The sequence below is a fragment of the Knufia obscura genome (genome assembly GCF_036327395.1).
Source record: "Knufia obscura strain CCFEE 5817 isolate CBS 148926 chromosome Unknown scaffold_16, whole genome shotgun sequence".
NCBI classification, from domain to species: domain Eukaryota; kingdom Fungi; phylum Ascomycota; class Eurotiomycetes; order Chaetothyriales; family Trichomeriaceae; genus Knufia; species Knufia obscura.
This window is the reverse complement of record NW_027042702.1, coordinates 448,601-473,727: the sequence shown is the minus strand read 5'-3', so window position 1 is coordinate 473,727 and position 25,127 is coordinate 448,601. Positions and strand designations below refer to the sequence as shown.

The 25,127-nt window shown below is 51.1% G+C and overlaps 12 protein-coding genes across 12 annotated transcripts; 5 read left to right on the top strand and 7 right to left on the bottom strand.

Moving 5' to 3' along the window:
- Nucleotides 1-2,481: 2,481 nt before the first annotated feature.
- On the top strand, nt 2,482-3,543 carry PMZ80_010254 (uncharacterized protein; the record flags this gene model as incomplete). Its single annotated transcript, XM_064878645.1, has 2 exons — nt 2,482-2,506; nt 2,561-3,543. The coding sequence occupies 2 exons, from the start codon at nt 2,482-2,484 to the stop codon at nt 3,541-3,543; spliced, it is 1,008 nt and encodes a 335-aa protein (XP_064725724.1).
- A 332-nt stretch (nt 3,544-3,875) lies between these two features.
- Nucleotides 3,876-4,299, bottom strand: PMZ80_010253 (uncharacterized protein; the record flags this gene model as incomplete). The annotated part of the gene is made up of 2 exons (XM_064878644.1): nt 3,876-4,128; nt 4,292-4,299. 2 exons carry the CDS (start codon nt 4,297-4,299, stop codon nt 3,876-3,878), a joined length of 261 nt encoding a protein of 86 aa, XP_064725723.1.
- Nucleotides 4,300-5,016: 717 nt separating this feature from the next.
- PMZ80_010252 (uncharacterized protein) lies at nt 5,017-5,473 on the bottom strand (the record flags this gene model as incomplete). Its single annotated transcript, XM_064878643.1, has 2 exons — nt 5,017-5,235; nt 5,282-5,473. 2 exons carry the CDS (start codon nt 5,471-5,473, stop codon nt 5,017-5,019), a joined length of 411 nt encoding a protein of 136 aa, XP_064725722.1.
- Nucleotides 5,474-5,865: 392 nt separating this feature from the next.
- On the bottom strand, nt 5,866-6,888 carry GET3 (Golgi to ER traffic- protein; the record flags this gene model as incomplete). The annotated part of the gene is made up of 1 exon (XM_064878642.1): nt 5,866-6,888. The coding sequence occupies one exon, from the start codon at nt 6,886-6,888 to the stop codon at nt 5,866-5,868; it is 1,023 nt and encodes a 340-aa protein (XP_064725721.1).
- Nucleotides 6,889-7,855: 967 nt separating this feature from the next.
- PMZ80_010250 (uncharacterized protein) lies at nt 7,856-11,044 on the top strand (the record flags this gene model as incomplete). Its single annotated transcript, XM_064878641.1, has 1 exon — nt 7,856-11,044. One exon carries the CDS (start codon nt 7,856-7,858, stop codon nt 11,042-11,044), a length of 3,189 nt encoding a protein of 1,062 aa, XP_064725720.1.
- A 1,182-nt stretch (nt 11,045-12,226) lies between these two features.
- On the bottom strand, nt 12,227-12,766 carry PMZ80_010249 (uncharacterized protein; the record flags this gene model as incomplete). The annotated part of the gene is made up of 1 exon (XM_064878640.1): nt 12,227-12,766. One exon carries the CDS (start codon nt 12,764-12,766, stop codon nt 12,227-12,229), a length of 540 nt encoding a protein of 179 aa, XP_064725719.1.
- Nucleotides 12,767-13,150: 384 nt separating this feature from the next.
- On the top strand, nt 13,151-13,588 carry PMZ80_010248 (uncharacterized protein; the record flags this gene model as incomplete). The annotated part of the gene is made up of 1 exon (XM_064878639.1): nt 13,151-13,588. One exon carries the CDS (start codon nt 13,151-13,153, stop codon nt 13,586-13,588), a length of 438 nt encoding a protein of 145 aa, XP_064725718.1.
- A 1,598-nt stretch (nt 13,589-15,186) lies between these two features.
- PMZ80_010247 (uncharacterized protein) lies at nt 15,187-16,766 on the top strand (the record flags this gene model as incomplete). Its single annotated transcript, XM_064878638.1, has 2 exons — nt 15,187-15,246; nt 15,300-16,766. 2 exons carry the CDS (start codon nt 15,187-15,189, stop codon nt 16,764-16,766), a joined length of 1,527 nt encoding a protein of 508 aa, XP_064725717.1.
- Nucleotides 16,767-16,922: 156 nt separating this feature from the next.
- Nucleotides 16,923-17,987, bottom strand: PMZ80_010246 (uncharacterized protein; the record flags this gene model as incomplete). Its single annotated transcript, XM_064878637.1, has 1 exon — nt 16,923-17,987. The coding sequence occupies one exon, from the start codon at nt 17,985-17,987 to the stop codon at nt 16,923-16,925; it is 1,065 nt and encodes a 354-aa protein (XP_064725716.1).
- Nucleotides 17,988-20,049: 2,062 nt separating this feature from the next.
- Nucleotides 20,050-20,463, top strand: PMZ80_010245 (uncharacterized protein; the record flags this gene model as incomplete). The annotated part of the gene is made up of 1 exon (XM_064878636.1): nt 20,050-20,463. One exon carries the CDS (start codon nt 20,050-20,052, stop codon nt 20,461-20,463), a length of 414 nt encoding a protein of 137 aa, XP_064725715.1.
- A 340-nt stretch (nt 20,464-20,803) lies between these two features.
- On the bottom strand, nt 20,804-22,189 carry PMZ80_010244 (uncharacterized protein; the record flags this gene model as incomplete). The annotated part of the gene is made up of 3 exons (XM_064878635.1): nt 20,804-21,043; nt 21,097-21,721; nt 21,810-22,189. 3 exons carry the CDS (start codon nt 22,187-22,189, stop codon nt 20,804-20,806), a joined length of 1,245 nt encoding a protein of 414 aa, XP_064725714.1.
- A 1,385-nt stretch (nt 22,190-23,574) lies between these two features.
- On the bottom strand, nt 23,575-25,127 carry UBR1_2 (E3 ubiquitin-protein ligase ubr1; the record flags this gene model as incomplete). The annotated part of the gene is made up of 3 exons (XM_064878634.1): nt 23,575-24,279; nt 24,332-24,625; nt 24,663-25,127. 3 exons carry the CDS (start codon nt 25,125-25,127, stop codon nt 23,575-23,577), a joined length of 1,464 nt encoding a protein of 487 aa, XP_064725713.1.

The window sequence follows — 25,127 nt, the reverse complement described above, 5'->3', positions numbered from 1 at the left end:
CGGGCAGGATGTTATCGAGGATCGCTGCTCTGCCTGGGTAGGATCTAGCTCGAGTTTTCTGCTTCGTTGCCTGCGAGGCATGGGGGCTGACAATGTAGGCATATCGAGTAGTCTTCGTCTTATGCAGCATTGCGTCAACACCCAGGAAGATCAGGTTATACAGCCTGATACATGTGGAAGCACATGCTCGACAGAAAGATGTACTAGCACAGAATGAGCCAAGGTTGACACTGCTGCAGGGTTTGTGTGCCAAACACCCGCCAGAAATAAAAAGGCTGAGATGGCGAGGATGTCACGGATAGTTAGTGGCATAAACCTGGAGAGATCTGACACTGCGGGGAAGCCACTGCTTGCTCGTTTGCTGCGAAGGTCATGAAGAGGCAGATTCGATCTGCACGGTGTATCTCCGGTAAGGCAGGTGCTATTTCCGTAGCACCGATCGGTCCCAAAGCAACATTCGAGGTGAAGGCACGAATGTTTCGCCTAGTGAGAAAGATGTTGGTGGTAGGCAAAAGGCGCGGCTCATCGAGGCGACCATTGAAAAAGCTCTGCTGTTGAGATACCTGCGGAAATAGAAAATGATGCAGAGCGCTTTCCTCTAGAGCACGCCTTTCTTTTTTTTTTTTTTATAACTATGGAGTGAGGTTGTCGTTGTGCTGTTCGTCGGCGTTGAGTAGTATCGGTAAATACGTTGAAGGATTGGTGGCTACTGCAATGGCGCATTCCTCAGAAAAATTGCTTGATTGTTTCCCAACCGCCTCGTCAATGTCCTTTGTAATAATGGTGGAACATCACTATGTGCCATGACCGACATGGATGTTTACCTTCGAGTTCAAGTTCAAGTGGTGCACAAAAAGACACAGATATCGGCAACGGCAGAACTCTTTTCCGAGGAAACAGAGTAAGTACGGAGGATATTTACTTCAGACAATGAACAAACTACGCAAGAGTCCACCGTGGGTGATCTGCCGTGAGAGGTTGCGCACTGGCATGAATAAGCTGCAGCAACGTTGACTACATCCCGAAGTTGAACAAGCCAGAGATTATCTGGCTCACGCCTTGTCCAAATGGCCTTGTCTGTCACCATGGCTCCACATCCTGATCTTCCACCACGGTCAACCTTCCGCTCCTCTTCGCGTCCTTTTCAATCTGCCCCATGCATCTCAGTCCCTGCTGGGACCTTCGCTCCAGCGGTATGGCACGCGGCGTACCTCGATGTAATCGTGCCACCGACTCCTACACGATGACATGGAAGGTCTTGGCTTCACCTAGTAGGGCTACTAACACTGTACACCGCGGGGAGGTGCCTTCCTTGCAGAGCACCCTGCTGTTCCAGTTATCGAGGAGAGATTGGTCAGTGTAAGAGAGTAAGAGCAGTACCAGTCAAAAGAAGAAACAGACCAGGACCACAAAGGAAAGGAATAAGAAGAAGAAGAAGCAGTCACGTTCTGTCTCACACGGCGGGAGATACCTCTGTTGTCCCACCAGGGTTCTGCATCCCCAACGCTCGCCGCGATACTGCAGATTAATATCCACAACTCAACTTTACCAGGAGGGGAGGTCAGTCCTTCTGTGGCAAAAGGTATCTCCTAGGGGAGCCGTCCGTTGCATAGGCGAGCCGCACGGTGATGTGCTGCTCAAGCCTGGCTCAGGTATGGCAAGCACAGATGAGTACATGCGCACTCACATGCGCTTTTCAAGATGAGATTGGGCAGACCGTGTGAGACGAGAATGCTGGTCGAACTCCTGCAGGTAAAGCTGTTGCACCTCCGCTCGCCACGATCTTGCAAATTGAGTGTCTTGCTTGTCGTTTTACCAGGAAACAATCTCAGCCCTCTGTCAGGCAGCAGCACCCATCGGGTCCGCAGGACGAATGGATATCGAGGACTCGACCACTCCAGTCCTGCTTGGGAGAGATCGTGCTGCATTATATTGCTATACTCAATTAGCATTGGCAGTCTTCTTGCTATAAAAGTCAGTAGGTCGGCGAGGTGCTTGTCGACTCGCTGCGATGGCTTGCAGTCGCTTGTGTTAGATCGTGCGTTTCGAGTCGTGCGATCGAGTCGTTGCTGTCGATGTCTTCTCGGTGTGAGTTCGTGTCTTGAGGGTCGTTTCAGACGGGGGCTTCTGCGATTGTGTGCTGAATCTACAAGGTATCAGCATCATCGATGGCGCAAGCAGATCTGAAATACTTCTAGGGTGTGCTTTTATCTTATGAATGGTCGAAGAGCATAGCTGACCTAGATATTTTAGAACAAGAGAAAGCAGGAGAGGAGAAGTCGGAGGAGATGGCTGGGTATCATGATCAAACACCATCATTGCGGTGCAAGTGATATGTTGCCAAAATATGCCAACACGTCTTTCACAGTGTATCACTGGTATGCGAACGATTTATCGACCATGCGACCACCATATGCCAGATCATCTTAGATGTTATACTAGAAGGCAAATCATCTACGTTGCGCAATTGACAAAACACCGATGGCTAAGCCTTTGGAGTGCGATGGTAAGACATAACTACAACGATTGTAACCATATACACAGACTGACGTGATCCCAGAATTTCGAATCCCTGGACTGGTTGAGATCTACGACGATGACAGATCTGGCGTCCTCCAGGCGGGCAGGGAAGGCGCCTCTAATAACGAACATCAAGGAGAGCAAGCGCAATGTTTGAAAGTTTTGAAAGGCTCCGCTGGAGATGCCCATGTTCCAAAGGAGTCCTTCGCCCAAGCAGAAACCGTCAACTTAGGGTCACGAAGTGGACTCCAGCTAGCATTCCTCATGTTACTCGAGCAGGGAGAGCCAGTGCGGGGACCACTCGACGGTATACTTCTACGACTTGAGCATTGCCGGACTCGCCTCGACATCTATGCCACAATCGTCGTACATCTGAGCTGCGCTTTTCCTAAGGGTGAGCCATCACCAAGCACAGTCGATGTCACTATCCATCACACTTCTCGCAGCAGCTCCAGCAAGACCAATAAAGAACTCACACCCAACCATCATGTCGGCGACATACACGAAAGAATCTGGGAGGACATTTCGCTAGTTGATGACATGTCTGGATTCGCAGACGTACCGCTTATTTCCGTTGACTTCAAGGAAACTGGTCATCTTGACACGTCACCACCTAAACCCGAGACCAAAGCATATAACAATTTCCAACACACGCTTCACCGCCACCTGGAAAAGAGAAGCAGCGAACCACTCGGCGTGCCACTCAGCTTCTTCAAGACGTCTATGCGACACGTGGCCAGGATAGCACACCAACTAGGGACTGAGCGGCTCCAGCTAGAGAAGACACAAGCCGAAGAGGTTGAACGTCAAGAACACACTCAATCACTAGAAGATGAACTGAGGGACACCAAAAAGAAACTCGAGGGTGCAGAAGAACAGATTCGGGCGCTACGAAAGAAACTTGGAGGAACAGAAGAACTTATACACAGATCGATGGCACGACGTGATGACTGTGAGAGCGCGGTAACAGAAGCTAGAGACATGTTGGACAATGTGCTGAAAGGGATTGGACCTCAGGATTAGCTCGTAGGCTGATGCTCTTGACCAAGAGAAAGCTGACCAAGCCCCTCTCGATTCAGGCCGCTAGGAGCATGGAAGGCAATAGCTGTTCCTGCATCGAGCATTCGTCAATGGCGCATTCTTCTCATGGAGACGAGTATTCACACTATCAGCGTTAGGAAGGTGACGAGAGATAGATGTCGCAGAGAAACCCGCAGGGTGACTACGAACATATCCTGTACTATCAAACTACCACGCAACGAGTTCACGAAAATATGTATCTCGAATGTGATGATCTCGTGTCCATCACTTCATGTCATGGTTCCGCTGCTGCTTACACTCCTCTCACGTTGCACTCAATGTCCCAGGACTCTGACCATAGTCAGCGCGAGCTCCTCGTCCTGGACAATGGCGCCGAGGAGGTCGCCTGTCATGGCCTGAGCGAAGAGGCAGTCGTCGGGTTTCCGAGTCGCCTTGAACAGGTCTTCATGAAGGCACATAGCCCGCGCGACAGTTGGGTAGAATATCGCCCAGATGCTTTCGTCTGCCATCTGGGTTGGACATGAAGGTCGATTGGGAGCTGTATTTATGTTCGTGGCAGCGATGACGCTATTGATCGGTAGTATTACGACTACAACATATCCCGAAGGAATAGACGAACCTTCTCCAGCACGTTCGAATTGACCTCGGCGTCGTCGTACCAGGGCCCAGAAGTGGGAGCGTGATACCGGCACACTCCCTCAGACACCATAATCTCTATGGAGATGCATACCCGTCCATTGTTGGTGCGGCATCGCGAACTCGAAGGCCAAGTGATCCCCATCGGGGTCTCGTACCTGCATATCTCGGCAGGCTTGTCGGGATCAGGCACCTGGGTGGTATCGTGGTCGTTGCTTCGTACATTGATCTCGCAGCAAGATACAGCCGCGCTACACCGTCCGGGCTCTTGCATCGATTGCCAGATAGCTCTTTGTTGAGCTTCTATGGTTGGAAGGTTTATCTTTGACGAACGACAATACAGGTTGAACTTGCAGTAGTCTTTGGTTTGAGCGGCGCCGGACATGGTAGCTGTGCTAATAGCTTGTTATCCGTGGTGACAATGACAGCGTTCTTCGGGATAATCGAAGTTTGTGGGTGTGGGTGATGACGGTTGGGGTAGAAATGTCCCGGAGGCAAATCATAGAAGAATAATGAAGTTTGGGTGAGTCGAATTGAGAGTAAAGTGAGGCGGACAAGAAAGCACTATCGCACATCGCGCACAAGAACGCTGCAGCTCCGTTTGGCAAATATCGAGATCAACGCTGTCGACAGTCAAAGCGTTGAAATAGTGTCTAAGTGATCTCCAGCTACACCGGTGTCTCCCCGGAACGACGACTGGCAGCCCTCTTTCATACCACAAAGCTCAGAAACAGTTAGGTGTTTAGCTCAACCTCCATCAGCATATATCGTCAACCATAACTGCCTCTACACACATGTAAACCCTGCGCTAGTCGATACTCACACCACAATATACCTCGTACTTTGATTCCCACTAGCGATTCTCTCATCAGCCACATTGCTCATCCAACATTGGAACGCCTCGTAATTGAATGGTCCTTTCCAGTCCCTAATAGCAGCAATCTTAGGATCTCTCTTGTCCTGAGGAATAACAGCCCATCCGTCATCATCCGAGCAACCCGTCTCGAAGACCGCGCAGACGTAATCCTGATTGATAACCTGTTGACATTAGCAGCCACCAAGAACGGTAGCTTGTAGTACCGACCTTGATAGAACTGTGTTTGTCGCCCATCCGTCTTGGCTCCCTGAGATTGGTGCACCAGCCGTTCCCTAGAGTTACGTCGTATTCCGGGGAATCGCCGTCATCGAAATAACCCTTGAAGTCCTTATCAGAGTAGTATGTCATGTCTATGGGATCATCGGGATCCCTGTCGTCGGTTTGTGCTGTGGATAGCATGGCTATAGCCAGGCTGCAGAAAAGTGTCTGCTTGAATTGCATGATAGGCAACTGTGGGCTGGGGAATATTCCGAAATGAGGAAAATCAAGGTCGGAGTCTATCAAGGATACGAAAATACTTGCTTGGGATGTTTTCCAGAGACCGCTCTGTACATTGAGTCCTGGAACGATGTCTTGACGCTTTCTGCGAGCCCTGTTGATCAGCGTTTGTGTCAAACAATGAAGTCTTGGCGGCTCTTGCCATCTCGTCGCTTTAGTGAGTTGTCACTGATAGAAACAAAGAACGTGAAGCAACAGAAATCGATGAGGATTGATTGGACCCACAGGACGCACGCAGCGCTGGATGGTGCGCACGGATCAGCCATGCCTTCCAGGCCTTTTTCCGTGGCTAATCACTGGTCTTGTTTGTACGGTGTCACCAGCATCTCAGAGAAGCTCTTCAACTTCTCGACGCCTCTCACTTCGTCCGTCAACTGCGGCATCTTGACCACATTGAACTCGTCGTACAGCTCTTCTATCTGATCAAGATACTTCTTCTGCATACCCCATCTTGCATTGCACCTGGCACAAGGACAGTCCTTTTCTGGGAACACCAGCTGGTTGACCACTATGCAATGTGTATCGATGCTGTAATTCGACAACTCTTGAATCATTCTCTCTGTTTCGTAGAGAGATAGGAATTCTGCAATGCATACGCAGACAAAACTGGTCATGTCCGGGTTCTTGAATTGCTGGTTGACTTCAGCAATCGTAGCTCGTAAACTTTCCATTTTCTGTGTCAGGTCATCAAGACTCTGGCCACCAGGTAGCCCGCCCCGTGCACCCAGTATGGAGTTAAGCATGGGTCCAAATTGTGTAGATAGCTGCGAGATCTTCTCCAGGGCCTTCTCAAGGACAGTAGGAAATTGTAGGAATCGTAGTGTGTGACCTGTAGGTGCCGTGTCGAATATGATGACCTCGTATGATAGAGACTTCACCTGCTTCAATACCTCAGCAAAGGACATGGCTTCGTCCACACCAGGTATGCTGAATGCCAAATCTTGCATCATGCCGCCCATACCTCCCATGCCAGACATAGCATCTTGAGCGTCATCGCCACCAGCATTGATGAGGTCGTTGATGCTGCCGTTGGGATCAATCTCCATAGCAGACAGATTTGTGAAGCCTTCTATCAACCTAGCATCTTTTCCAAACTTCTGCGAGAAGGCGTCGCTGAGGTTGTGGGCAGGATCAGTAGAGATCAATAACACTGATTTCCTGTGTTTGGCCATTTGGATGGCTAGCGAGCACGATGTGGTAGTCTTGCCAACACCGCCTTTCCCACCAACGAAGATCCATCGCAGCGTCTTCTGATCAATGAGGTTCTGAAGTGTGGGGTCGAGACTGTCGTCTGCTGAGACGACTGCGGATGACATGCTGGCGATGCCTGCGGCTCTATTGGGGTGCTAGCTGGGCGTAGGGATGCACGTTGGTGGTCTCTCGGTCTGTTTGTTCGGGAGATTCGAACGGTGGGGCAGTGATTGAGTCAGATATCAAAAGCGTGGCGTTGCTTCTGCTCAGAACCAACCAGAACGAAGCAAGTTTGTAGGTGCTACGGTCGGTTGGAAAGGAAGCGTAGGGTCGGATCTAGAAATATTCGTATCACTGGCAGGGATGTGCAGTGTCAAGCAAGGCAGGAACAAATCTCGAATTAAACAGATATCTGGTCGCGACTTCTCCCATAGCCAGACGCAACGTCATCTCGCGACCAGGCTCCGGGCGGACGTCCAAAGTGGCCGAATTAGTGCTTGAGTGTCAGAAGATCTCACCGTAGCGTTGGGGGCCTATAATGCCTATACCCGCACCTAAGTCAGTGCTTCAGAGCCTGCACATTAGGCTCGTAGCGCCCAACGAAGCACAAGCATTGATTCGGCCACTTTGGTTGTCCTTGTGACGAAATGAGACCTAAAGAACTTTCGGGGAAGGTTTCTAGAACAATTCTGGCTAGAGCGATCGCCTGCACTGCAGAGCAGGGCTCGCGTAGCAGGTTGGCAGCTGCCGACTACCAATGGCATATCCTGCGCATTTCGAAAATACCTAGAAAGAGCGTGATCGGTGCAGTTGGACGTCTCATGCATGCCATGGCGAGGCAGAAACACGTTCGCGACTTGGCTGCTGGAGAAGAGCGTTGCTTCACAAATACTTGACTTGGTTCTACATCCCTCCCAGCCTAACCTAACTATTCGTACTCATCCAGTCGAATGATCTTTATCTCAACTTCCTCGAGACCTAAATCCGAGCATCAGCGCGCCTGAGAAGACCAAAGTAGTACAGGCACGTGCCATCAAGAGCCGAAAGCTACCATGACAAGCACGAGCAAGAGGCTTGCTGAGAAGCCAAAAGATGGAGGACATACCACCCTCGTACGAAAGCATTAATGCTAATGTGCTGGACCTGCTACCACCCTATCTAAGCACAGCTTCACTGGTAAATCTCTGCCTGGTGTCCCGGTCATACTATGCTACATTCATTCCGCACCTGTGGGGAAGTCCCGCCTCTCACTTTGTCGAGGTTGCGAACGAGTCATCTAGGACTACTAACGGCATAAGTTTTGCGAATTTGCAAGTGTCAGGCTTACAGAATGATATGGTCTATGTCGCCCTGACACGCTTCAAACGTATCCTGAGAAGAGCAAGGCTATCAACGCGATCGTTATGCCACACACTCCATCTCCCGCCTGCTTTATCCGAGATTTATGGTGGGCCAAACTCAACATGGCTCCGAGAAGTGCTAGATTGGTTGCCGAACCTGCAAAGTCTGTGCGTATCGGGGCTACCTTTCTTTGATCACGATAGCTTGGTCGCTGTCGATCAATCACGCACGTCCTCGACTCCTATCACTCCGAATCACGATGAGTTCAGACGCTACCCGATCAAGCTCCTGCTTGCTGCCAAAGAACCAAATGTGACATGGGTGGGACTATCGTTGTTGATGCCACATTTGCCGAATCTCGTTTACCTTGACCTCTCGTACACCTCGCCTGCCCGGAACACGAACGTCTTGCGGAGCCTGGATGCTCTTGTTCATCTACAGGTGCTGAAGCTGAGAGGCATTGGGTTGCGGGACAATGAGCTTGAGGTTCTTGCTAACGTCATAGGTCTCAGGGTACGATTGCTCGATATCGCCGAGAATCTGCTTTCCGACATGGCGGTAAGAAGTCTCGCACAAGCGTGCCTTTGGTTCCCATCGACACGCGCTAACAATGGTCATGTGCCGAATGATCAATACTCAAGACGACACCTCGAGTCCTGGCCTGTCGGTCTGCCGCCTCCGCCGGACTCTCTCAGCCTGAACACAATCCGCACAGTGGAATTAGATGAGGCTCTTCTGAACCAACTGACTCATCCGCTTACTGGACGACTTGCCTTTGAGGATATACCACATGGTGGTATAACACATCTCTACATCAGCGGCAACCCCAATGTCACAATTGAAAGCATCCGAAGCATTCTTGATCTTGGCAGGCTGCATGTGCTGGACGCTGGAGATATCGCTGCTCTTACTTCTGTCGACCTTCAAGTCCTTGCCGCACAGCGTAGAACAGGCGAGAGCCGCGATATGGCGCGTAACAAATCCGTCTCCGCAACCAACATCAATGTCAGAGGGCTGCTCAGGCGGCAGAAGAGTCCGCCTACGAGCATTCACAGCACGGAGTCAGGCCATATGCTGGAAGACCAAGACGTCAACAACGCGGATGACCTTCTTCGACTACCAGGAGCCGAGAAACTTATCCCGGTGCTTCACGACAAAGCAAGCAAGAACCTGACACATCTGCGTATCGACCATGCTGTAGCAACAGCAACGCTCGACCAAGCGAAAGAACTCAGGGAGAGAGAGAAGGCTGTTGCTAACAGGGTCGAATTACCAGGCGAACTTTCGCGTGCCGCTGAGTTGGATGCCACTACCAGAGAAGTCCATGAAGCTCCTGGCTCAAGGTTATATGCAACAGAAATGCCTTCTGACAACGCTGTTTTCGAAATGGACGCCACGCCACCTATGCCACGAGCCGAGCTGCCGGGTGATCCCATTCATTTCGCAATAAGTCCACCAGTCGGCGACACTCCACAGCCCAGTGTAGAAGAAATCGCATCGCCCATCAAAGGGGAGGGCGCTATGGCTCCAGAGGTCGTCCAGCCCACGAACGATGACTCTGGGGTACAAAATGAGAGTGATCAAGAGATCGTTCTTGATGCTACTGGTTCTGGTATCAAGCGCGAAATCACGTCATCAACAGCGTCTACAGTATCTACATTACGAACGCAATCCTTGATGCGAAGTAATCCTCAGCACCCTGTGGCGATGCCAGAACCATTGCAGATACGGAAGAAAACAACTACTCGACCACGGGAGGATTCTGCAGCGACGACAGCTTTTCGAGCACAAATTGCTGGCCTTATGAGCCTTCGTCCAAAGAGTCCAATTACGAAGTTGCATCCTTCCTTTCTGCCGAACCTTAGAACACTCATCCTCACAAATCTACCGGCTCAAGTTTTTGCTTCATCATCAGTGGTCGAGAACCTAAAGGCTTTCATCGCAGCCTGCGCTGCGGAAACACGTCTCGCACTTCTTCAGGCAAGAACAAATTACTCCCTGCCGCCCGGCCGAGCAAGGCAGGACGCGGAAAGGCATCATGCAAGGACGCTATTCGCGCTTCGTACGATAGTGCTCGAGATCAACCCAGAGCCAGACCTAGGGCCTCAAAGACGTTGGAAGCACACCAGACAACGTCTCGATATCTCCAAAAGCTCAACTGGTGATAGAGACAGCGAAGCGTTGTGGTCTGCTGCAGAGAACGACTTTTCGTTCTTCGGAGAGGGAGGTGAAGAATCCGCTGAGTGCGGTATCTACGATCAGGAGCCCGACAAATACTACCCTACCATCTCGTTCGATGATAAGATCGTCATAACGAATAACGACCAATTCAATGGCCATCTCAGTCCCCAAAACGTCAACAGTCCAAGGCTGTCAAGCCCAACCACTGGATATGAATCATCCGCATCGACATTGGCCCCTTCAAGTCCATTGATGCGGAATGGCACTACTCTCTCTAGTCCGCGCAATTTGCCTCTAGGCAGAAACAGAAGAACAAGCAACGACATGCAACGAGGAGGAAGTTCCCCATCAGCGTCTTCGTTGCGACCTGCTTCTCGTTCGTGCAATGCATCATCACCTTCGCCATATTCCGAGATGCCCAGCACCACGCCAGTGAATCGCCTCCAAGCTCCGACCTCGAACCCGACTGTCCATCCTCAATCAATAGCCGAACCACCATCAATGCTCGATGTTGTCGCCGAATTAGCTAAGTGGCGTCGCGAACGTAAAGCAGCATATGAAGCGCAATTACGCGCGTCGTCTGCCTCTATGGCGGTCGGATCGCGACTGGCAGAGATCGAAATCTACGTCGAGGGATATTGGGCCGGTGAAGTCAAGGTTATACGCAATGCCAAGAAGACATTGAAGGGGAAAATGGAGAGACAAGGCAATGTTGATGTGTATGGTAACTATTTCGAGGGAGGGTATTTGTATCCTTGATCTGGGGGGTGCAAAAGCCGAAACATCAACGTCGGTGTCGGACTCCGTCGGTCTTGGGGATCTCTTTCCATTCTCAACCGACACATGCAATACGCATGCAAGAACCTGCCGAACTTGCTTGGCCATCTTCATCCATACCAGCCCACGGATTCCAGCTCAACGTCGTGCAGCGTGGGAAGGCTTGCTAGCTTGTGCAACGCATCACTAGGCTACCGGCTGGAGTCCAATCATGCTCACGTTACTAAGGCTAACGTGCCCCATCTCCTTCAGATGGTCCTCTTCCGGTGTCAAAGCCAGGTCCTCTGGCTGAGGCTCGGCCTCTTGATCAATCACCGTCTGGTCGTGTGCTAGGCTGTCCCGTCGGTCATATTCCCTCGTTATCCTCTGCCAAGCTAGGTCCAATTCTTCGTTCGCCAACGCCGATATACAGTGTGCTATGGCATCCGCTGGCATAAAGCCTGTCGATGGCCTTCTGGTTGCAAGTCTCACTTCATGTTCGCTCTCGAGTCGCCTGCTAAGCAGAAGGAGTTCATTGCCGGACAAGTCTTCGAATCGGAGGTTCATGAAGATATGGAAGGAGGTATGTCTGGTCGGACCTTCTCTGCCCGAACGTGTAACCGCGTCTATGGCTGAATATGATGGTTCTGCATAAGCATGGCGGTGCAAACGTCCGCGGATTTTCTGGAGCCTTCCCAAAATGTGAACAGGAGTTCGCAGGCCCGCTTTTGGCTTGATCATGATGACCATCGTTCAACGGCCGACTTGTAAAAGAGGCATCGGTGAGTCATCAAGTGCGTCAGGGTCTGCTTTCTCAGGCTTAAGGAGCTACGACCGGTAATTCATAGGATTCGTGGTCGCTTTGATAAGAGGTGGGGTGAAACGGCCGAAGTGATATTTCAAAAACATGTTTACGCTTATGTATACAAGGCGAGGGCCTGTGTTCACGATGCAGCTCTGGTTCATACGTATATCTGCCTGAGATGGACCGTTTTAGCTACCAAAATATTGCGAACCAAACTTTGCGCAATCGCCTCAATACCAACCGATAGAACCAAACCAATACGCCGTTTCCCACCCAGCACATTCAACCTGCTCAACTGCCTGCTATCTAAGCGGAATCATCTCTCAGCTCTCTTAGCTCATAAGATCCTCTCAAGTCGAAATTTCCATCAAATCGTCCATTCAGTCCTCCTCCGAAGAATCAGTCGCTTCACCCACCCAGTCCCTCTGAGCTTCTAGGGACGAGTCTCGCACCCTCACTGGAAACAGCGCTTCTCGTAACCGCCACTCCTCCCTAACCCGCATATGCAAAGCAATCACCACATTCAGCTCAAACCTTTTCAGCATATGCGCAATTCGGGACGGAGATTCTTCCGCCACGCGTTGCTCGAACGTCCACTCACGGCGCAGATATCTGAGCCTGCGTTCTCGGGCGATCTGCTCTTCCAGCCATATCAAGCCCTGCGCAGTGAGACCGTCTAGCATTTCAGTGATGACATTCTCGGTCATTCCGGCGTCATCGGGCCTAGGGATCTGGAAGGGTTGCATTGACCTTGAGGCTTCGGCTGCTACTGGGCATTCGGAGGGCGTATGCGTAGGTTTTGAGGGCTGGACTTGAGGTTTGGCGTACAGTGTGCGCAACATATTGTTGTAGTATTTGACTGGCATGGAGATCGTATCGAGAGCTCTGCGAGCAAAGCCGCGCGGTGGTTTGTCGGCCATTATCTTTGATTTTTGTCCGGCAGGTGAGTGGATTTTCGATTTGAAACTTGCTACAGCGGAACGAAGGATTGCTTTGGGTCGGATGAGGATGTGCTGTACTGTTTCTCTGTTCTTGCGCATGACTCCCAAGCTTATATGCCGCTGAAGTTTCTGGCGTGGCGGTTGCCTGAACCATATCGAACAAGCTTTGGTAAAGTCTGGTTCACCTTTGCCTGGTCTGCGCGAGCCGAACCATAACTCTGTGTGAGCATATATTACCTTACTCGCACAAAACCGAGAAGGAATCCCTTGCTGCCCAAATTCCCAGATACTGTACGTCCCACTCTTCCTGCTTGATCTGCGAGTGTACTCCAGCAATACTCAACACCTCAAAATCCGTGCAATATGCCCATCGACCCCAACACAACAATGGCCGTCGCAATGAATACAGCAAGGAACGCCACCGAGCTCTGCGAATGGTTCACGCACAATAACCTGACAAATGCGCTTACGGCCCGTATCTGTGCCGAAAGTGCGATAATAGCAAACGATTCAATCAACAATAGCACGTCGCACACAAGCAGTGGATCACACACTGTCTTACCCGCGGGATATATCGTCCTCATTATAGGCATCGGTCTCCTGCCGACCTTCTGGTTGCTGTTCTCTAACCTGTGGTTGATGCCTCGCCTGGCGAGTCGTGACAGGGCTAGACAGCAGTTGGAGGCTGTGGATGGGGATGGGGATGCATGGGACGTGCAGGTGGTGGGCGTTGAGGAGGAATGGATTGTGGATATTGAGAAGGAGGCAGTGAATGAGAGGAAGGAGTGGAGGAGTACCTGAAAGGGGGTTGATGCTGCGTATGAGTCTGATAACGCAGGAGCACGTTGGGGAAATGTATGCTTCGCAGACAGTGGAGGTGGGAACCGGGGAGGACGCCGTGGCGCAAGTCCGTCGTACACGAAAGGTGCGTTTGCAAGACAGTGAGCTTTGGGGTTCAATGTGTCAGATATTGAGCCGTGTCGACGAGCGTATATGTCCGGACACGAAAGTTTCAAGAACATATTAGCAGGAGATCGTCGAGATGTAAAGCATGTGCTCGAATTGAACAGCTTTTGAACTGAGATCAACAGTACACCGCCGCGACTCAGCGGCCAGCGGAACGAATTTGGACAGACGCTCGCCCCGGTGGCAGCTTCTTGCAGCGTAAATTAAGCTCCGTTGGCAGAATAATACTCGTAGGCGTAAGAAGAGAACATGAATTGGAGGCCGACACGTACCGGAAAAGCAAGATGAGCGCACCTGAAACCAGGTGAGCACAGCTGACCAAAAGTTGCCCGCAAATTTGAGGCAACTTAGGCGTAACGAGGTGCTCACGTTGCTTTTCCGGGGTGTGGCCGATAACTACTCCTCGGCAAACTTGCCAGATGTGATGATGCGCCACCGAATCCAGATGCCAAGTCCTCTCCTCAACCGCAATTTCCTGTGCGTGTCTCAGGTCGATTTACCACAGTTAGCCGCATCCTCAGTCCATTGCACCTACTTCCCAGGTATCTGTTGCATCATTCCTGCTGGCGTCGCTTGACCGCTGCAATACTGGGAACATCTTTGCTGAGTTCAGATAATATTGAAATGGAAAGATCATATCTTGGCTCTCGATGGCCAACCCAGGTTCTTCGCTTCTCGCGACCCTGGCTCAACTGAAACCAACTAACAGTTTGCTGCTATCCATGTCAACCAACCAGAACGGCCTTCTCCTCCGATCAAATGACAACGGTGCGTCGCTACGCCTGAGCTCCCAACCATGATGGCCCAGCCACACCGGGCTTGGTGCGATGGCGCGCCGGAAGCTTGAAACCGGCGTGGTGTGAAAGCAAGTGAACTATTGCCTTCGTTCCTGATATTGTCCTGTCCGAGAAGCGACACGATATCTAACCACATCAATTACGAGGCTGAGGGCCACAGTAGTTTGCGACTGACTGCAAGATTCCTCACGAGCTATACCGTTATGCATCGAGATGCAGACTTACTCGATGGATGATTTCGACCAAAAGGACAAAACCCGCGTTCCCCACATATCGTCTTACGACAGCCTTCCTTCAAACGATCTCGAGAGCAGTGGGAACGATACCTATCAACATAGACATCGTCCCACATGGCAAATCACAACGCGAACGTATCACAACTACCGCGTGCATAAGCAGCACCACTGGAACACAATACGAGCGGACTTGAGATCTGTGCCGTGGCGATGGGTCATTCGGCGATTTTGTTCACATATTCTGCCAATCATTACCATCGTGGGTCTCTTGACGCTTCTTAGATCGTTGCCAACCATCATCGATGATGCCTATGGGATTATCTGCAAGCCTGACGGCACGTTCGATCTTTCTCAACGGACATTTACGCCTTGGAAGCGAGATGCTATCTTTTCGATCACCATGGGTTATGGTAATTATTCCTTCGGTGTCGCAAAATTGATAGATGTTGTCTGGGATGTGGTAAGTTAGCAGCCAAGAATCAGCATACGGTTCGAAACTCATGTACATCACAGACTGTGGGTAGAGGTGGACAGGTATTGCTAGCTGCTTTTACCTACAAGGCTTTCACGAAATCCCTTACTCGGAACATGGAGTCGTCTCTGGTGTCCGTCGAGACTTTCAAAGCAATGACGCTACAGAATGATACGTTTTATGGCGTCCTCAAGATGATGAGGTACTTTCAGCAGAACGGTGGAAAGCGTGCGAAAGTGGCCATGTTCTGGACTATCCTTAGCGCGCTATTTGTCCTTTTGATGCCGACCTGGCTTAGCGCAATGACTGGCTACGTTGCTGCTATCGAGGGTTTTGTCCAGGACAGCAGCGATAATCTGGTGCCGTTTGAAGAGTTCCGGCCGGTTATATACACCATTCATGACGGTGACAGGCTAGGCGAAGGCTACACGAAAGATTATCGTGTAGCCATCCCATGGGTCAATTATGAAGACAACTACTACGTACTGTCGGACTATTATGGCTGCTGGTCAGCACTCTCACGAACGTACAACGACTCAGCGGAGCCGGTCAAGTGGAAAGATGATGCTGATGCCAGTTGCACTTTACTCTGGCGTCTCTCAGAGTATACTTCTCAGTACGGGTTCCTTGGGCTCAACAACACCGAGACCGACTTTACCTTCCCGAACATGACCAATGTAACCATACCGGAACCCTCCCTCAACATATCTGCAAATTTTGCTCTTTACGGCGGCAATCCGTCGTACTATGACACCTTCGAATGGTGGTACCTCCCGTATGGAGTGAATTGGAGACGCAACGATACGAACGAGATGCCTTTCGCCACATCGGATCCATTCTTCTACCACCAATCGAGCGGCACAGGATACAACTTGACCGAGCTTAATCAAAATGGCAGCTGTCAGCAACTAGACAATGTGAGATACAAGTGGGGCTTCTCTTTCATCTTGCTGTATGCCTTCATCGCGACTTGGCTGATCTGGAACATTGTGGTTTTCGGGATTTATCTCGACTCCTATCTACACTCCCGACTGGATGTGGCCAAACGAAGTATAGGTCTTGAACGCGCTGTTTTTGACCTCTCTTTAGCAATGCAGAAAAGAACGGACGCAGAGAGCGTCGTGATGACCGGGAACGATCGACTCCAGCACCTCATCAGAGGTGGACATATGACATACAAAGACTTGCCGTTGAACTCGCTCCCTCCTACACGTTGGAACCAAATACGAAAGTGGTGGGAAGGATTCAGATTTTGGCCGTGGGCGAAAGCCGAGAAATGGTGGCTAGCAGCCATGCTCATCTTCGATCTGTTCTTCATCCTCAGCGTCACAACTGGAAGGTTCAAGCGCGGGTGGTGCCCTTACTTCTCCGCCTTGCCTGGCTTCGGCGTTTTCCTGGTGTTGCTGGTTGGCAGAAATGCGCAAGGTCGATGGCTTATCTTCGTCTTCTGGTTTCTGCTTTTCTGGATTGGCAATATCTGGTGGATTCTCTGGGGGCATAACTACTGAGCAAATTCTTACAAGGACAGCTCTTTTGCACGCAGGAACGTGGCTGCGCGCTGAGATTCCTTTGACTAAAAGATTCCAACGACTTCGCCTTGCGCACAGCAGAGCGAAGCGCTTGCCACGCCAGTTCGAGTTTATCGCCATGAGAGCATCCTTATGCTACGTAAATGCCTTCTGTACATCCGAACCATCCGCATCCACAGCAAGCCCAATCTTGCCCATAACGCCACTCTCCTCAACCTTGCCATGCGCATCCCTCAAACCCTGGACAGTCAATGGCATCGTCTGCGACAGATGACATTTCACCTTACCCTCGTCCAACCAAGCTGCCAGATCCTTGAGCATCGCCCCATGACTCTCCACATCAACACCATAGTACGGCTTCGTACCCAACAACTCCCACACAAACGTCAAGCTCTTCGCCAAGAACTCAGTGCCGTACATTGGAATCTCCTTGTCCTGCACAATACTGCAGACTTTACCGAACGGAGCGCAGATCTTGGCGGCATCAACGATGTACTTCGAAGTGGGCGTGTGCGTGATGAAAACGTATTTCAACGGGACATCCAGCTTCAGTTTTGCGATCTGATCCGGGATATCCTCACGGTGGTTGACCGTATGCGTTGCGCCCATTGACTTGCTGAAGTCCGTTGTCTCGGCTCTGGAGGTCGTCGTGACAACAACAGGCAGCTCGAGGACAGTGCGTGCGATCTGACTGGCCACACTTCCAACTCCTCCGGATCCATTCACGATCAAGATACCGGTCTTCTCACCCTTCTTGATCTCCATCCTTTCGACGAGCGCCTCATACGCCGTGATCCACGTCAGCGGCATAGCAGCCGCCTGCACCATACTCAGACTCTTCGGCTTATGCGCCACAGCACGACTATCAACGAGCTGGTACTCCGCGTTCGAGCCATGCCGGATCGGACTGCCGGCGTAGTACACTTCGTCACCGGCCTTGAAGTCTTTTACCTGGTCGCCGACGGCCTTCACGGTACCTGCCCCATCAAAGCCGATTATTTGTGGTAGCGCCGGCGTGTTGTCGTAGTAATCTGGGTAGTCATCGTAGGTCCCTGCACGAACTTTCGTATCGACTGGATTGACGGAACATGCTTTGATCTCCACCAGAATATCGTGGCCGGAAGGTTCCCCTGGATCAGCGATGTCGATGGCGACGAGGTTGTCGATGTCGCCATATTTGGAGACGGCGATGGCTTTCATGGTGGTGCTATTTAGCTATCGTGTGTAGTTGTCTTGGGCAGTGCATCCTGAGTAGTATTTGCACTTTTTGTTCCTGAGATGTGACCCTTGTCGCTATACGTCAAGGTGTTGTCATGACACATGTCATTTCCGGGTTCCGCCCATGGTGTGACTTCGGCCAAAAAGGGGCTCTCGGTGGAACGCCGTCACGATTTCAGCTATGCATATCGACGGCGGAAGCACGGTCGCTGCCGCGCATACGTTGTCCTGCCTAGACTTGACACTCGGTATAAGGTGGCGGCGGAATTCTATCGTCCTCGACCAAAAACATCCGTTGCGCCCCAGCTACCCCACCTCTACGACACATCCAATTCCACCGGTGTCTAACCTCCGACCGAGCCTCAACCATAAGGAAGAGGAAATCACCCCGCGCCATACTTGCCAGCCACGCAACCAAGGCGTCACTCGCCTCGTCTTGCTCACGCTCGTCCATCTTGCTCTTGTGATGTCGTCGGCGTTTATACTCACTCTTGAGAAGTTCGTGCAGGGCATAGAGAGATACATGGGATACACCCCGGACGTATCTGATCGTGGCTTTCTCGACGCAGGCCTTGTGGTGAGAGATGTGAGTGGGGCATGGTTTGTTGCAGTACGGGCAGGTCGGCAGCTTTTGCGGGTAGCTGAAGGCGATGCAGTCGGTTGTGTCGTCGGAGTCGGGGGTCTTCGACCAGAGCTTACTAGTCTCTTGATCCTGTGTGAGCTAACGGATCAGCTGGCGGATCTTTCGGAGCTGCATTGTGTCTTGTTTCGTGTTTGGATTGAGAAATTATAACTTTTGGAGGATCAGCAGGACAAAGTACAGAAAGCAGAAGATCGAAATCAAGACGACGAGAGTATGTATTGATATATGCATTGAGGGTAGGCAGGACCAATACAAAATCTGATCGATTCGCCGTTGATACAGGCAGTTTGGAGGACCTAGAGGACCTGCGGAAGGCTGCGTTAGGAAAGGTACTGAGTTGAGCAAATTTCTGCTCAATATGCTCAAATTGGTTGCTACTAAACAAATGCTCTTTATGGTTTGAACGGCTCAAGCACTTACAGAGCCGCACCATATACTGCTACCACGACCGCTAAGCGCACTTTCTCAACTTTCGACCTCGACAATCTTCCCATTTGCTCATCCCCTTTAGTCGACCGATATTGCTGATTCTATTGAACAGCACACAAGCCATCGCTTCATCACCTATCTCTCCCGACTCGGTCGTAAGCCAGACACTCGATTGCTTCAACCATAGTTTAGCCATGAATCCCTCAGAGACCGAGATCAAAGCCTACATGCAGCAATGGGTCGAAGCAAAATACTGCCGCTTCTTGGCCGACAACTCCGATGGCGGCGACTATATACCACAACCACTGTTCTGCCATAACTCAACATTCCCAAGCGAGGCGCTCGTGTACCACGGGATCTCAATGGGTGGGCCGGATCATGGTTTAGGGTTGGGTGCTATCCTTGGTATAGTATTCGGGTCACTTGCGGGAATTATAATCTTGGTTTGCCTCGCGGCGATAGCTTGTCGCAAGGGGCATGATCGCCCAGAGCAAAGAAGACGTGAAGGCGGTCGATCGTGGTTCGGGGGACATGCTCTGGAAGGCTGATATTCTGAGGTGAAGCGGATCAGAACCCATCCGAGTAAAGGAATTCCTCGACCACTGGAGGCAGTTCTGGTTTGATACGCAGTGTGTAGTTGACGACCCTTTTGGACCTGTGGCTCGAGTGACAGGCCTGCCGCTACCGAAGAGCCAGACAGTCATTATCACTTACTCACTATGAGCACATCGTTGGTATGATAGTGCAAGTGTTTGTAAACACTCGCAACCGCTTGTGCTTGCACTCGACGGCGGCCTTCAAATATCTTGCAAACTTGCGCAATTGTTCTTTCTTCGCAAACATCTCCATACATCTGCAACTGTACCCAACATCGACCATCGTCTCTGCTCTCTCGATATCGATCATCAATCATCGATCAACGATCACTTCAACCGAAACCGTACAAATATACACAGACATCCATCAAGCAACATGGCACCCACCCAGGACGACATCAAAGCCTACCTCCACCAGTACATCGAGGCCAAATACTGCGACTTCCTCGCCGAACAGAACAAAGCCAAATTCAACGATCAGTACATCAAACAGCCGCCATTCTGCAGGGATATCAGTGAACCCAACGGACCCTTGGAATACATGGGAACCTCATTCGGTCCTCAAGAACCCTCACACAACGACGGCCGAGATACCGGGATTATCATCGGAGCAATTGTAGGGTTCATCCTGTTGGTCTGGTTTGTTGGGTGGCTCATTTGCGAACTGTTGGTCCGCAAACGACGCAGACGGGCGGCAGGGCGACGAACTTGGTTTGGACAGTATGTGGAGGTTGAGGCGGATAGATTCAGTCGGTGGAAGGGGCGGTTGACTGGGAGGACGGGCGTCTGATGGTGTGAGTCAGTGACTAGAGATATGGAGCAAGCGACCTTGGGGCGGAAGGTGAAACACAAAATTGATGAAATGACGACCGGTGGGATGAAGATGCCCACCACTCGTGTGTCAAAGCATATGTGCTAGCGATATAGCTCATGAATGTGGAAAGCTATCAGAAAAAGATCGATCGCTCTGCGCTAGAGAATGAAAGTCTGTTGCCTTGATTGAATGCGACTGCTTGTAACTGAACCTAGAAACCGTATGTGCATGAAATACCACTGTCTAGTGGTGAATCACACAGGACGGCGTGATATTTTCGTCGTCGTTGTAGAGCGCCTCCGAAACAATTCTCAACCTACAAACCATTACGGCCTAGGAAATCCAACATGACCTGATATCCAGCTGTGGCATTTTTATGCAGTGCAAGGCCGTGGCCCGTGCCAGGCTGCACGTACACTTCCACAGCAGATGCCTTGGGGAACGAAGTCGCCTTGAGTTGAGCTGCATCAGCGACACCCGTACAGTTGCCATCGCAGATCGGCAAGTCGCGTTCGGCCAGGAAGAACTGCATTGCATCATCTGTCAGAATCTTGATCTTTCAATGCGAGGATCGAAGCTCAAAATAGCATAGGAGAAAGCTTCACATACCTGTTGTGGCCCCGTGAAATCCGTCGCCGGCAATCCCAGAATCAAGCCCGCAGGAGCATTCTCCCCAACTGTGCCCGGCTGCTTAATGGAATCGCCATAGTCCAGCAGCTTCGGATCAAGCATGCCCTTGGCAAGGAAGAGCTGTTGGAAACTGTTCTTCGTCCCAACGACGATATATCCACTTCCTCGGTCACCAAACTTCTTCGGATCATTCTCTGGCGCGTACTGATAGCCGAAGGCAGACTGGCTGAACATGCCAAGGTGGTCGTTGATGACCCAGCCGGTTTGTATAGCGCCGTCGCTGAGCTCGGGGTATTTGGCTTGTAGTGCGTTCGTCAAGGCGGAGCCGAAGGAGTGGCCTATATGAACGGTCTTCGCGAATGCCGGCAGCGCTACATCGTGGGCGAAATGCGGCTTTGCAGCTTCAGCTAACGATCCATCACGAGCCATCATGGTTAGACTCTTCAGGATCTCGAGCTGCAGGGTGGCCTGGACAATGTTGTATGCATCAGGCTTGTCGGAGGACCCAGTTCCGAGACGATCGTAGGTGAGTATTGAGTACCCTGCTTTGACAACGGCGCGGACGTATGAATATGTGTCGGGTTCGACTTCAACGTCCCAGTACCTAGTGAGAACAAGGACTTTCGTCAGCTCTTGGAACATAGTGGAGGACTTGCTCACGCTCGCGCCGTAGGATTGGAACAAGAACGAACCTTTTATCGAACCCTAACCCGTGCGATGCGATCTGCAGAATTCCTTTCTTCGCCCCGTTCTCCGCTGTAGGCACACACAACTGCACACCGGTTCCGAAAGTGTCGTCCACATGCAGAATTGACTGTGTACGCTCAGTGATGTTTCCGGTCGTCCAGGTGTCTTCGTAAACTGCGTAATCAGCGGCGTCGATATTGCTATCGACGCGAGGTACATCGTAGATCACGTTGTCGGCGGTGGCATGTACTGGGAGGGTCCATGCTGCACAGGACATGTAAGATGGACTGCTGGGTTTGCCATGGCGTATTGGATTGGCAAGAGACTGGTGACTGAAGAACAGAAAGGTCGAGAGGACAAACTGCGAAAGGGTGTGTTTGGGCATCTTTTCGATGTGCGGAAGGTGCGATGGTGAGTTGCTGCAGTGAGTAAGAGCTTAGCAGGCATGACCAGAACTGTCCAGCCCTTATACTATCCGCTAGAAAGCATGGTCTGCCTCGTCAACACTACCTAGGTAATTTCACGATCGTTGCTCAGGCGGGTGCGGTGAACCGCAAGGGGGAACTGTCATGTCGCTCTAGGTGAGGCGGTCGAGCGTTCTCCGTCGTGGAGACGCCACGAAGCTCAATGTTTTGCGAAGCCGACCAAAGGAACAACTGACTAATAATCACAGACCCTAAAAGATACTGCTCAACCGTCATCGATGTCTGACATTAGTAGCGCCACTGATCAAGAAGTTGCCGAGTTCCATGTTGTAATTACGGACTCCTCAAGGCATGACAATTACTGACGGCGTAGGAGAACATGCTGCTGTCTTGCGAAACGATAGGTGGGCTGCTTACCAAATAGGCCAGCACCTTGTATAATCACCAAAAATTGATCATGTCTGTAAGGTAAGCCTCGTCGTGTTCGGATAGCTCTGGCTTTCAAAGGGAAGTGTTAGCGAGTCCGAGAGACCGCTTGGCGGAAGGTGGAACCGGGTACGTAGCCGAGACGCAGGGTATCTGCTGACCAAAGTGGCTAGACCATTTCTCAATGCACCAGAACAGCAACAAGGCTTTCTTCGTTGACAAATAATCAAGATATTGTCCTGTTTCCACCGCAATCAATGCTGACACAGGTCTGCGAATAACATTAAATACTCAAATTCGAGAGGACCGACGAAGGCACTCGGAGACTAATGAGATGATCTCAGACGTGCTTTAGAGGATTTGTATAAGACCGGCTTCATTTTGAGTATTCAATGGAGGATGGGTAGTTGCCTAAGTCTCTGAGGCGGATGAGTGAACTATCTATCGACTTCAGCAACCACGACAAATGTTTGTGATCGGGCAGGAGCGAGCGTTGATGCCTTTGACAGCACTTTTCTATCGTAACGATGATGAGGAATAAACTTCGGTTGTGGTTTGAACAGAAATTTAGCCGGTGAAGCAGTTTATACCTGTTCATAATTCAGATGATACTGATGAGACTCACTCGTCTCCGCTGCCGTGCTAAGAAGCCAAAGGTGCAGAGTGCTTGTCAATGCTGGTCCATCGGAAGTCGTAGGTTCGTGCTGTCGTCAACCTACAATCGCTTGTTGATGTAAAGTGCCTGATCAAGCCTCGAGCGGACAACTCCGGGCGAGAAGCTGAAGCCTATAGATAGGTGACTCACCTAGGTATCGTGACTAACTTTGGGCCCTTGGCCAAGCAGGTTCACAAGTCGTGACAGCGCACTCAAACTTACAATGCACTCACCAACTGGAAAGACCAACAAAGGCACCCATGCTCAACGCTCACGCTCAACAACCACAGCTGCAGGCTTTGTCTCCCCATGCTTTTTGCATCTGATGGATCGCTTGAAAGCAGTGCTGTCACCACAGTCACAGACACTCTGACCACTTCGAGAATATTGTTCCTCCCAGTCATGGTCATAGTGATCACTCTTCTCGAAGCAGTCGCCGCAAAGTACTACTGTACTGCCGAGAGCGCACGTGCTGCAGTGAAACATTGGCTCTATGGGCTTGAAGCGATGACCACATGCCGTGATACTGCGTCTGTTGGGTGATGGAGACTTCGAATGGCTTGAGCGACGTTTGCTGGGTTGGTCCTGATCGCGCTGAGGCTTGAGCTTGGCTGAATCGCTCGAAGAAGGTGCAGTCGGTGTGGTCCAGCTATTGATCAGGTAGTCAACCAGTTCCTGGTTGGAGCTGAACGTCGGTTGTTGCTCTTGCGTTCTCAGGATCTGCGCCTCAGCACGTCCTCGGACTACTGTTTCCTTCCTGCGCTCTTTGTCTTCGCGGTCGTACAGTCTAACCATAGGAGGGTCTTGCACGATGATCTCAACAGGTTCACCTTCATCGGCGTAGTGTGTCGTGCTGGTGCCTTGGCCTAGCGCGGTTCTTGGAGTTATCGGTAGTTGCGAAGCTATTGAGACGAGCCTTTGTAGCTGCTGGTCGGTAACGTCGAAGATGTTGATCATGTCCCGGTCGAACTGCTGTGGTCAGCGGCGAATAGTTAGGGCCGAGAAGAGCGACTTGGCGTACCGGGTCATTCAGCCATCGTACGGCTTGTCTGTTCAGGGCGTCTGTCAAGCCAGGGGAATGCTGAATTCTAGCGATGTTTCCTCGATCTACGCCTGTAGCGGAGTTACCAGGCGAATGACCGAGCCCTTTATCTCCACCAGCTTGCACGGTAATAGGATTGACACTGTCTGGCGACTTTGGGGGTTGTGATACCGCTGGCTGAGCATTGCTTGGCTTATTGAGCTTCTCCCAGATCAAGCCGACGGTCAGGGTAAGATTAGCGATTTCGACCTGGTCGCGAGGATGCAACCTATCCTGTTGTTAGTTAATATCATTAAGTTCAGAACGTTACTTGCTGCGAGGGTTGTTTGCTAAGGCCAAGAGTCAGGATGGAATTAGCCAGGACGATATGTAGCTCGCATTCTTTGAGTTCTGTCTTCAAGCCCAGGAGTTTTGATTCGCGCTGTCTGAAGCGTGTACGTGTCCCAATACTTCCGTACACTTTGCCATCATCCTTGATTCTACTTCCGAGGACCTCGATTATGAGCCTCTTCATCTTGTTGAGGATGTTATGACATTTCTCGATTGCACGGGCGGCTGTTTCGACGCCTTGTTTCGACGGCCGTCGTGCTGTTGCCGGCTCATCTTTGTCTTTCTTCAAAGTGGCCTCTAGCTGCGCGAGGAAGTTACCTGTGAGTTCCACATCGTTGCTGATGGCCTTGAGGTTGTCTGCAGCATCGACAAATTTGGTGACTTGAGCTTTGATGAAAAGAGTAAGCTCGAGGCAAGCAGCAATGGTGCCCACCACTTCAGTCAT